This window comes from Triticum dicoccoides, chromosome 5B, assembly GCF_002162155.2.
Source record: "Triticum dicoccoides isolate Atlit2015 ecotype Zavitan chromosome 5B, WEW_v2.0, whole genome shotgun sequence".
Classification (NCBI taxonomy): Eukaryota; Viridiplantae; Streptophyta; class Magnoliopsida; order Poales; family Poaceae; genus Triticum; species Triticum dicoccoides.
Window position 1 is genome coordinate 695,904,246 of NC_041389.1, and position 13,042 is coordinate 695,917,287.

Here is a 13,042-nt window from a genome sequence, read left to right on the forward strand (position 1 = left end):
TTGCGAGTCGAGGGTGGACTTGCAACTCGGACAAAAAAGTTGAGCCCCAGTTGCAAGTCGGGGGTGGACTTGCAACACAGACAAAAACGGTTGGGCCCTAGTTGCGAGTAAAGGGTGGACTTGCAACTTAGACAAAAAAAAGGTTGGGCCCCAGTTGCGAGTCGATGGTGGACTTGCAACTCCGACAAAAAAAGGTTGGGCCCTAGTTGCGAGTAAAGGGTCGACTTGCAACTCGTCAAAGGTTGGCCCCCAGTTGCGAGTCGAAGGTGGACTTGCAACTTGAAAAAAAAGTCTAGCCCCATTTGTGTCGAGAGCGGACTTGCAATTAAGACAAAAATGGTTGGGGCCCAATTAAGAATCGAGTGTGGACTTTCAACTTTCAACTGGGACAAAAGTCGGAGCCCCGTGGTGAGTCAAGGGTAGACTTGCAATTAGGATAAAAAGTGTCGAGACCCGGTTGTGAGTCGAGAGTGCAATTGCAGCAGGAAAAAAAAGGTCAGGCCCTAGTTGTGACTCAAGGGTGGACATGAAACTCGTACAAAAAATGCCAGACTCTAGTTGCGTGTTAAGGGTGGACTTGCAACTGGGACAAAAAGTCAGGTCCTAGTTACAAGTCGATGGGGGTATTGCAACTAGAACAAAAAAGTTCGGGCCCCAATCACGAGTCGATGGTGCACTTGCAACTATAAAAAAAAGTCAGACCCCAGTTGCGAGTCGACGGTCGACTTGCAACTAGGAAAAAAAGGTTGGGTCGCAGTTGCAAGTCAAGAGCGGAGTTGCAACTCGGTCAGAAAACGTTGGGGCCCAGTTGCGAGTCGATGACATACTTGCAATTGGGACAAAAAAGTCAGACCCCAATCGCGAGTCGAGGGCCGACAACAGCGGAGCCGAACATGACTGAGCCAACAACTGGATACACAATAAACAAACAACAACAAGCGAGGATACACAATAAACAAACAACAACAAGCGAGGCGGAAGGTAGAGCGCTTGCATGCAAATTACGAGAATTAAATTAAACGTGAACTAAAAAGAACTTAGAGAATTTTCAAAATCATGAATTTAAAAAAGAAAACAAAAAAAACAAAAGTTTTTAAAAAATAAGGAAAAAACAAACAAGGGAAAATAAACAAATCTTATAGCTAAGTTTTATCATATGAAAATGCACTTATATGTGAGGTACTATTTCACATCCAGATGTGAAATAGCAAACCTGATGCAACAAACATTGACAAGCGAGGCCAAAAGATAGAGTGCTTGCATGAAAATTGCAAAAACTAAATCAAACAATGACAAACTTAGATGAGACAGCATTTAAAATGTTGAAAATTTAAAACATACTTATGAAATTGCTCGCCCCAGACTCTTCCAATTATCCTCCGAAGCCCACCGAAAACAAAAACAAAAGCGGTCCGCTCTTCACACGGACACATACATAAAAAACTGGCCTAGTCAGGGTCCAGACAAAAAGGCAAGCCCACTCTCTCCATCTCTCTTTCTCACACACACACGCACGCGCGCGCGCGCGCGCGCACACACCCACACGGAAGGAAGTCACGTGCAAACGCTAATCACAAAATTTGCACAAAAAAGCTTTAGATCGTATGGTGAGAAACTTAGATGTGAGAAAAAAAAATAGAGAGTCAAGAAGGCAGGCGCCAGACCCTTCTTTTATGAGTGGAGCAAAACCACCACCACATCTATCTTCCCGCTTTCTCCTTTGTACTTGTGCTGCTTGTAGATGGGTCAAAGTTCAAAGAGAAGTGAGAAGATAGAAATGAACAAAGGGAATCAAAAATAAAAAAGACAAACTACTCTGCCTCTCATTTAACTTCCTCGCAGCAACCGAGTAGAAAACGCACACGAAAAACAAAGCCCAAGCATACGCATGGACAACGGGCCAAACAATAAACAAACGACGTACGCGGCACACATGAGCTGAAGAAAACGAAACAACGGCGACACGGGACGCAGCCAGCGACGCAAATGAAGCCTCGCACTCATAAATAATCAGGTATAGATCGAACGGTTCTACGCTTAGATGTGAGATAATATATTACATCTAGATGTAAAATAGCAAAATTGTAAATTCAAATGCTTAACTCAAGATTGTGATATCATACTAGACTCTGGCTGCATATTAATTACTCTACAATGTTTAAAGGGAGCACTATATTGCAGGACTACCTTTGCAAGACTCTCATCCTTGCCAACAAAAACTGGTGGTCTGCCTCTACCAGAAGGAATTTCAACCTGGTCAACAATATATGTTTGAAATTGTTACCTAAGAGACAATATTTCATATAGAAGGAGTTTTGGGGCCCTTAAATAATGCACACACTGGTTGTGCAGTGATTGGTAACCAAAGGTGCGCTCCCTGTCAGCCACCACAAAGTAAACATATGCACATGAACAGAGAGCACGCATGAGTGTGACTGAAAAGTAAAGATGAAACTGTTTTTCGGCACTGACAAGAAAGAATCACGGAGAAAATTGCAATCCTTCTACTGCAGCAGCACCTACAGTACAATACAACAACTGCTCCCTCAAACTTCAGCGAAATTAAGTGCATCATCAATCAATCAAACTAGATAACGTATGCTATCCGTTTATGACCTGCATGCTTATGTATCCTGTAGCTTAGTCCAGTAGACTGTCTCAGGAGCGTCTTCTGCAGAATAGACTCAAACAGCCAAGAGCTCGTATTAGTATACGTGCGTGCACGTCCAGTCGGCGAGGCGATTGACTGCTATTATACGTGAGTCAGCTTCAAGGAAGAATCGATCCAGATGCTATCGCCTTGCACACTTGCGCGTCTCTACGGAACCAAGCTATGTATGAATACATGTTGTCGACGGCCGAAAGCACTGGTCACCGGAATCGCGCCATACAAAGTACGCCGGAAAGTGATCGGCGCACGGATCTGCGCCAACACTCAGGTACTGTAAATGAGTGTCTAATCATGGACAGCTTGATGTTTGTAATTTTATGTTATTATGGTTTTCATTTTGGTAAACCACTGCTGCAAGGAGCTTTATTTTTAGTTTTTGGGTAGCTGCTTGCTTGCATACTTGAAGTGTGTGCGTACAGATGGCCGTGGGCCCGTGGCACATGAGAGTGAGAGCAGAGCGGAGGGGGAGGGGCTTAGACTAGCCACAATGAAGAGTAACATACACTAGTAACATACACATATCTCTAGACTATGGCCATGCTTGGATCCAAGGGACTATTTTTAGTCTGACTAAAACTAGTCTCTTTTTGAGGCTAAATTTCCAATCACCCCTGACTAAAGAGAGGCTAGAACTAGTCTTGAGACTAAAACTTTTTAGTCAGGGGAACCCTACTAAAATATGGATTAGTCCTCTCTCTCCTTATTTAACTCCTCCCTTTTAACACATGCGAGTTCGGGATTGGAGGGTTTGGAGGATAATAAATGCTCATTGACTCATTTTAGTCTATTTAGTATTTGTATCCAAGCATGGGTGAGGCTAGCAAGTTTTAGTCCCACTACTTTTAGTCATGGGACTAAAACGTATCCAAGCACCCTCTATGTTACTACCTTCATAGTGAGTAGTAAGATAAGTGTGGTAACATGCAAAGCTTCATTTATTATATTATAGACTCATATTGCATTGGAACATGTGATGTTACGGTAACTAGCTAAGTTACTACAACTCCCTCTTTCCTCATTAACTCATTGTCACTTAAGCAAATTTGCTGAGTTGGACTCGATGTTACTACTGAAGTTACTCCCATTGTGGCTAGTCTTACCTAGCCCAGCAACAGAGGCGCGGGGACGAGGAGTACCAGGCAGAGGTCTGCTCCATCATCCATGAGAGGAGAGGGGAGGAGAGGAGAGGAGCATCAGGCTTCAATTAGCAGAGGTACCTGCAAGTACAATACAACCCAGCCTGCGTGAGGAAGAAACTAATCGCATGAATGAAAGGGAAGGGCAAATTGAACCAAGATGGGTTACCTACCTTGACCTTGACCTTGAGGAGGAGCACTAGGGTTGGGTCAGCGTAGTGGCGCCTGGAGCGAGCAGAAGTAGATCCCCATGGCGCGCGCGAGGGCAGCCGAGCAGGAGCAGGAGCAGATGGGGGTTCCTCTCCTGGCGCGCGAGATGACGGAGCGAATCCCTCGATCTGGCGGCCGCCTCCTCACTCACGCACAGTCGCTCACGATTTTGAGTGGGGAACTGGGGATGGAGCTCCTGGTCCAAGGCGGATCTGGTACCTGCAGCTGCGGGCGTTTCCTCGATCCCCATCTTGCCATCTCTTCTCTTCTCGTGAGGGAGGTGAGAGGGTGGGGGCGGCGGCAGCAGCGGCTCTTGGGGACGGGCCGGGAGAGAGCGGAGGCCATGGCCTGATGGCCGGCGGCGCTGGAGGGAGAGGAGGCCGCCGGCGATGGGGTTGGGGTTGGGGCAGCGGCGGGGTTGTGGTTGGGGGTCGCCGGCGGAGCTGCTGGAAAGAAGGAGAGAAGGAGGACGCCGGGGTGGCTGGTGGGGAGGAGGTCGCCGGCGAGGGGCTGGGGAAGAGGAGATCGGCGGCGGGGTTGGGTGAAAAGGGGAAGACAGAGAGGGGAGAGCGGCGGGGTTGGGTGGGGTGTAGGGAGAGGGGAGAGAAAAACCCACACTTTGCCTGACTAGGAGAAACCTTGGAGCGTGAACTAGTAAAACCAAAGGGACAGGGAGATAGAAGCCAGTGCATGCATCTGCCTCCCATTGTATGAAAATAGTTTTTTATTTACCTGTACATGTAGCTTGCTTGGCCGCTAGCTTGACACTCACCGGCAATGATTTTTTTAGTACGGCCAACTCACACCTTGCATCGAGCTTCTGCCCAAACATTGGGTTGGAGTAGATTTTTTAGTTCCCGTAAAAAGTACAGGCTAGGTGAACTTTCCTGTAGAATGAGCGAGGACATTCCTTTGAACCGAACGCATTACATGTTATTTTTTCAAAGGAAACCAGACCTACGAAAATTCCTGCAGAATTCCTGCACACCGAACGGGGCCTTAGTCTTTGTATCGGAGACAAAGATTGAGGGAAGAAGGGTTAGTGATCTTACTGGTCGGCTTGGTTTTGAGGGTTGCTATCCTGTCCATAGTGATGGCCTCAGTGGAGGACTAGCTTTGTTTTGGTCAAATAAAGTAGATGTTACACTTAATACTTTTTTAGACCAGCACATTGATGTTTCGGTTACGAATCTAGTTGGTGATAATAAGAAGTGGCGGTTTACGGGTTTCTATGCAAAAGCAAGACGAAGTGAATGTGTCGAAAGTTGGAACTTGATGAGATGGTTGAAGGCTCAAAGTGACGCCCCATGGCTTTGTGGGGGTGATTTTAATGAAATTTTGGACAATGCAGAATACTTTGGAGCTCATGATCGCCTGGTGTGGCAGATGGAGGGTTTTCGGCAATGTATGGATGATTGTGAGTTGAATGATCTAGGTTTCCAAGGGGTTCCTTTACATGGGATAATATGCAACATGGTGATTGTAATGTGAAGGTTCGCCTTGACAGATTCCTAATGAACCCGGCTATGATGTCAATGTACCCTGCTACGTTCGTAAGACACGTCCCGACTCCGAAGTCGGATCACTGTATATTGGTGGTAAAGTTGCAGGGAGTGCCATCGGCGGAGGGAAGAAATCAGCGTAGATTTGTGTACGAGGAGGCCTGGCAACGGGAGGAATCGTATGATGCTGCTGTTCTACATGGCTGGCGCAAGGGTGCAGGACTGCAAGGTTTGCAGGGCATAGAACGAGCCCTGTCAGACATGCAAGTACATCTGATGGATTGGAAAAAAAAGTTTGGAGATATAAAGCGGAAAATCAAGAAGGTTCGGAGAGAATATGAAAAGGAGAGATCAAACTCTCCGTTTCGAGGACCGACCAAGAAGGAGAAGGATCTAGGGCGTCAGCTATAGAGCTTCTTCATAAGGAAGAGATACTGGCGAGACAGAGATCTCGGGCTGATTTACACTGGCTTGTACAAGGCGCAAGATTATACGGATGTGGAGGCTGGCGAGACAGAGATACTTCTCAAGGCAGGTGATCGTAATACCGGTTTTTTTCAAGCACGGGCAGCAGCACGTAAGAGCATAAATCGGATCCGCAGCCTCCAAAACGCGGACGGTGAGTTGTGTGAGACGAAGGAGGAGATCCATGCCGAGGTGTAGCAGTTTTACACTGGCTTGTACAAGGCGCAAGATTATACGGATGTGGAGGCTGTGCTTCACCATGTTCCACATAAAATAACGGAACCGATGAACGAACGACTGATGAGGCCGTTCAAAGAGGAAGAAGTGAAGGCTGCGCTCTTTGCTATGGGGCCGACAAAGGCGCCCGGATGTGATAGTTTCCATGCTGGGTTCTACCAGCGCCATTGGGAGTTGGTCGGCCCAGATGTTACAGCGGCGGTGCTCGGTTTTTTTGTACGGAGGACCGATGCCAGCAACGGTGAACAGCACGGTGATCGTGCTTATCCCAAAGGTAAAAAACCCGCAAAACATTACACAATATAGGCCGATCTCATTGTGCAATGTTATCTACAAAATCTTCTCTAAAGTTCTCGCTAACCGGTTGAGGGAGATTCTTGATGAGATTATTGCAGAGGAACAGAGCGCTTTTGTCCCGGGACGGTTGATTACCGACAATGTCCTAGTGGCGTATGAATGCATACATTCGATGAGAAGGAAAAGAGGCAAGCAAGGTTGGTGTGCAGTTAAGATTGATATGATCAAAGCATATGATCGAGTTGAATGGGAGTACTTGGAAGGGATAATGCGACAACTTGGTTTTCATGTTCGTTGGATCTCCCTTGTCATGTCATGTGTGACAACAGTAAGCTTCCAGGTGAAGGTCAATGGGGAGCTGTTGCCGGTTTTTTCACCGTCTCGAGGTTTTCGACAGGGGGACCCGATCTCACCGTATCTCTTTTTGCGCTGTGGAGAGGGTCTCTCGTGTATGTTGCAAAGCTATGATGGAGGTTGGATAGATAGGGGGATCCGAGTTAGCAATGCTGCTCCTTGGATATCCCATCTTTTATTTGCTGATGACTGCTTAGTTTTTATGAAAGCTGATTCTAGGAGCGCCATAAGATTGAATGAGATCTTGTATCAGTATAGCATTGGCTCCGGACAGTGTGCAAACAAGCAGAAAAGTTCGGTCTTTTTTAGCCCTAACAGTCGTGCCTCTATTAAGATGGGAGTCAAAGTGGCATTGCAAATACAGAGAGAAGCAATGTCAGAGAAGTATCTTGGCCTTCCGCCAGCTGCGGGTAGAATAACAGAGCAGAGTTTTGAGCACATTAATGAAAGAGCAAGGTCAAGAATGCAGGGATGGTGTGAAAGGAAGATGTCATGTGCAGCTAGAGAAGTTCTTTTGAAGTCAGTGATTCAAGCTTTACCGGCCTACTCTATGAGTTGTTTCAAACTCACAAAAGGTTTATGCAAGAAAGTGACGACAAACATGTCAAAATTTTGGTGGGCTGGATCACTTGACAGAAAAGGAATGCATTGGCAATCTTGGGATAAGATGTGCATTGCAAAGTCACAAGGCGGTTTGGGGTTTAGAGACTTGGAAATTTTTAATGATGCTTTGTTAGCTAAACAAGCTTGGAGGCTGCTTGATAACCCAAATAGTATCTGTGCAAGAGTGCTTAAAGCACGGTATTTCCCTAATGAGGGTTTTTTGATGGCGGGCTGCCCAGCGAGTGCTTCTAAGACTTGGAAAGCAATAATCCAAGGAAGAAATATGTTGAAGACAGGACTCATACGGCAAGTTGGTAATGGAGAGAAAACGGAGGTATGGCACGATCAGTGGATAGAAGGCACCGGATCAATGAAACCGATGGGTTCTCTAAAGCCGAACTCAGTCCAGCTTGTTTCAGACTTGCTTGACCCAAGTACGAACCAGTGGGATACGGATCTTGTACGGAGCATATTTTTTTCCCCTGACGCCGAAGCTATCTTAGCCGTGGTGAGACCGCGAGTTGGAGGCGCAGACGTATGGGCATGGGCAAGAGAGAAATCTGGCCTCTTCACGGTCAGATATGCATATAGACATGCAATGCAATTGAAGGTACAGACACAGCTGAATGTTGGCTCATCCACAGGTGACTCAACCATCTGGAAGGCGCTGTGGAAGATTAACGTGCTTCCAAAGATACGGGTGTTTTGGTGGCGTGTGATGAAAAAAAATTGCCCTCGTATGGCGAGCTTCAAAGAAGGCATATTAAGCAAATACCAAACTGCCCGATGTGTGGCAATGACAATGAGAATCTGTTCCACTCGCTGATGGAGTGTGAGTATGCTATGCGATTTTGGGAGGCAGCACAGCGTTTCTTTGGTATTGATAGACCACATCTGCACCCAATATCATGGTCTCGAGATCTCCTAGATCAGTGATTATATAAGAAGGAGGAGGCGGCCATCATGATTTCTGTAATGTGGGCAGTATGGCACTCAAGAAACAATTAAACACATGGTGATTTGGTTTATCAACCTCTGAAATCTATGGTGATTATTGAGGAGATTGTGCGAGCACTTGAGATCCCGGAGAGGAAGAAGACCCCAACCACGACCAGACCGAGGTGGATGCCATCAGAGGAGGGGTGGACTAAGATCAATACGGATGGAGCAACGGATATGGGTCTCGTGAGAGGAGGAACGGGCTATATTGCTCGAGATCATCATGGTACTTTCATTAGAGTTGGAGGCTCAAGGTATGACGGGGTTACGGACCCGTTATCCATTGAGTTGCTTGCATGCAGGGACGCGATCATCATGGCACAAGACATGGGTGTCCAGCTTGTAGTGATGGAGACGGACTGTCAGGAGATTCAGCGGCTCTGGGATGCACCTCAGAGATCGACATGTTATCATCTCATTTTGGAGATGAAGGAGATGGCTACTGAGTTTCAGGGATTCAGGCTACGGTTCTCGGGTCGTCAGACTAATATGGCGGCTCACCGTGTAGCTAGGCATTCGTTAAATTTGAGTGTTTTTATACATGTGTATGATACAATCCCTGGGTGGCTGACTGAGTGTTTGTAGTCAGACATGCTAGCGCCTAATGAATAAAGAGCCGGAGGGCGTTTTAGCTTCAAAAAAAAACGGGGCCTTAGGGCTCATTTGGTTTCAAGGGATCCGGGGGGATCCTTGCTATTTCCCTGGGTTGGATAACCATGGGCTGATTTGGCCCGGGGGAGCAGACATCATCGTTTGGTGACACGCGAAGGGGAAAGACCCCTGGCCTTTCCGCGGCACATCCTTGGGATAGATCGCCCGGTGTTGATAGGTCAGGGAAAAAACCCTCGACTCGCTCGCTCTCTCGCAACCGACAGGCGCCGTCGGACCAAGATCCTCCTCCGCCTCCGACCTCCGAGCTCCTCCGCCGGCGACCGAAGCGACGTACCCCACCCCTGCCCCCTCGCACGGTGTTCAGGATCCATGCTCCGCCCCTCCGGTGACAGCGACGGCGACGGGCCGCGGCCGTGACGCTCGTCCTTCGCCGGACCACCCCTCCGCCTCGAAGCTCCTGTCCCATCCGGCAATGGCGACGGCGACTGCGGCAGACACCTACTTCGACCAAGTTTACCCCTCTGCTCTTCCACCTCATATTTTGTTCTCCAATCCATGCACTCACCATCTATGAACTTTTTGATCCAGATCCAAGAACTTGAGCACCGGCTTCACTTGTTTTAACCAATCAGCATCCTAGAGTCTACCGTAACCAATCACGAGTGAGCACAAACAGCCTCCTGTTAATTGGTGGTAGATTTGTGCTCTACTTCTGCTTCAAAATCAGGCTTTACCTCTTTTTTCTAGCTGCTATTTAGTGTAAGCCATGCATTTTTTCTGATGGATTACTAAATAATCATCTCCTGAATGTAAAAAGACTTGTTAGTCCATCTAAGTTTGTGTCTTGATGGAGATGGAGTAAAAGACTTGTTAGACCATCCTAGTTCCCAATCCCACCATCTATTTGGTGCACTCGTTCCCCAAAATCTGCATCTAGGTCTTCTATATAACTCTCCTCCCATATCCGCCCAGCCAGTTAATATTGCAATCACTCCTCACTCATGAAGATCTAGCGATCAAAAGGGTACACGGGGTGGTTCTCCTCGGTGGATCCATAATAAAATCAAATAAGGTTTGCAAAATTTTAGGTCTTGGTTTTTAATTCTTCCCCTATCTTGTATTCTCGTGACTACTTCGTGTTTGAAAAGGAAATAAATGTTACCTGGTGTAGTTAAAAACCAACAACAGCAACTTAGATTCATAAATTATTATCAATTGGATAACCATGGTGTGTGCAAATTGACAATTTTGAGTTCTATTATGCGCCTAGGCATATACTGGAATGTTCTATTGATCAGTCATTCAGGATAAAAAGCTCAGCCATACTACAACAAAAGAGAAAGAAGCAATGTTGAAGGGGGTGCTAAATCTTAATTTGATGTAGTACTGAATCTAAATATTTGGTTTGACATGGCATTTCATGAACAAATTTACATATATGCTATACTTATGTTGGAATTGTTAAGCAGCTGGCCTTGTCTTAAGTGTTCATCATGCGTCACCACTCTGTAGCATCAGAAATTAGTGGATTGGCTAATGGTCCTCTAGTTTTTGATACTGTATTTGAGGGATCACTTTATATTTGTTATATTCAGTTGTGTGAATGAATATCTATGTTAACATTTGAGATTGGCCGGAATTGCGATGCAATGGGGTAACGGAAATAACACTTAGGACTTGTCATTCATTTTACTGATTACCCGAATTGTACTCGTCGAGTCACCCTTAAGCTGAACTGCCAGGACATGTTTAGTGAATATGCTGATGAAATGTCACAAACTTGAGCTGTCTGTGCTGATTGTTTTGTTTGAGTGGCAAGCTGCTTTTATGTAAATGATGGTCTCATCTTGCCTATGGTGCATGAAGTCAATGGTAATTCTTCCCTAGTGCGCAGAGAACTAAAATATAAAGGAGGAACTAGAATATTTCACCCCGAGCAAGAAAGGTATGTGACAGTCATCCCTTTGACACGGTCATTGAGCAAGCTTAAATTCTGCACCTACTATATTGGAGCAAACTACTTCTCTTAATTCTGTTTATTATACACAATACAATCTAGGCAGAATGTTCTTTGTTCCTATGTAGCATACCATGCTGCCAACAAAAATTGTGAAAATTATTCAGGAAAATTGAAATTGTTGTAGACACCATTATTCATAAAATATGATTCAATGCCACCAAGCAAGTACCAAACTATAATGAATTGCTTGATGCATATCACAACTTGCCTGCTCCTGGTCATGACATCTCATTACTCATTAATAGTTGTAGTGACTGCAATTGACATTCTGGTTCTTAGGACATTCTGAATCTGAGTGCTTTGTAGATCACCAAAGAAGATTGAAGAAATTATATTCTTTTCGCAAGCAATGTGGTCTCGGTTTGGTATGCACACTGCACATACAATATGTTGGTTAATAAAATTTCATCTTAATCCGTTTATATACTTAAAAATAGTCTATCGAAACTGTGAACCAGTGCTAACTTAATTTTGTGTAGTTCAGTAAACATCAAGTTGTGGTACCTGATGTTGATGCAGAGTGGAGAGAAGACCGGAATAGGGCTAGTGATCGTTGCCTTGCAATTAATCTTATTTGAAAGTACCTCTGCCTCGGACATGGCAATTGATAATTAAAGTTTTTTTTGTTGTGAACAAACTTGAACAATGATGGCACATCAAAACAGTGTAGGCCAACACTTGGTCGCAATGAAATGTGGACCGGCCGATATTTGAACCTTGCTGTACTGATGGTTATCACTTGTAATATTTCTTTCTAGTTTACAGGAATTCTGAAATTTTGTATGTGTTTTTTTAGAATTACCTGTGAAATTCTTATCTATGGTCTGTTATAATCTGTAGAACTTTGTATGAAGGCTGTGAGATTTTGTATGTACAAGTCTATTGTTATCTGTATGTCATGAGGGGCCAAGTCTGTGTGTTATTTGAGGGACTTTCTTCCCTATCCCTTGTTGCCATTTGGGCACCCAGGGCAATGGGAACTTCTCCCATGTGGTGGGAGGGATCTCATGAGCACACGAGAATCTCCCCTAGGGGTTTATTTCCCTGGTTTTTTCCTACCCAACAACCAAATGAGGCCTTAGTTGCAGTGTTGTGCGGTGCGACTAGTTGTGGCGCGGGGTAGGGGCACGGGTGCTGCGCTGCTACTATCTGGGGTACACTGTTGGATCCGGTCTGACCATAGTAGTAGCGTGCAAACATTAGACCCGCGCTACTACTATTCGTTAGTAGTAGCGTGGTTTTATACCCCTCGCTACTACTAACGCCATGTCCTGGGGACACTTAGTAGTAGCGTTGGAATGGTGGGCTCATGCTATTACTATTTTATAGTAGTAGCCATTGTTTTTAACCGCGCTATTGATAATTAGTAGCAGCGTTGCCTTTTAAAAAGCGCTACTAGTAAGCCCCTGTGTATATGGTTTTCCCTAGTAGTGTTCCTTTCGTATTGATTTTCTGAAAGATAAAAAAATAGAAAACAGAAACTGGCACTGGGCACTGTTAATAGGTTAGTCCCAAAAATGATATAAAATAGCATAAAAATGCATATAAAGCATCCAAAATAGATAATATAATAGCATGAAATAATAAAAAATTATAGATGCGCCGGTGATGTATTAGCATCCCTAAGCTTAATTCTTGCTCGTTCTCGAGTAGGTAAATGATAAAATTAATACTGTATTTTTTATGTTGAAAGCTACCTAACACGTGTACCATGTAATCTATTTTCGGTATAAATATTGAGAAACAATGAATTAACAATATCAACATAATAATATCCATGAATATAAGAAGCATAATCATTAAACTTTCAAAATATGCGATCCTTAATGAATGTTATCCCCACTCATTTTATCATGTTAGCATGACATGACTCCGCCTTTATCGCATAAATATAAATCATGAGCACCAAGGTGTCAAACTAGGTAATTGGATCGTA

The 13,042-nt window shown here is 45.0% G+C and overlaps 1 protein-coding gene across 2 annotated transcripts in view; it reads right to left on the bottom strand.

The window, feature by feature from the left end:
• Positions 1-4,623, bottom strand: part of LOC119312718 — a 9,115-nt gene extending 4,492 nt beyond the window's left edge. The window contains exons 1-3 of one of the 2 annotated variants that reach the window (XR_005151432.1): positions 3,981-4,623; positions 3,772-3,888; positions 1,345-1,731 (exon numbers count right to left, since the gene is read on the bottom strand). Coding sequence is in view for 1 of the 2 variants with exons in the window: in XM_037588472.1 (XP_037444369.1) it covers positions 3,772-3,830 (59 nt within the window). In the remaining variant the exon portion in view is untranslated. Of the gene's footprint in view, positions 1-1,344; positions 1,732-3,771; positions 3,889-3,980 lie in introns of those variants that run through there. The other variant, XM_037588472.1, reaches the window with a different exon arrangement.
• Between the last annotated feature and the right edge of the window lie 8,419 nt (positions 4,624-13,042).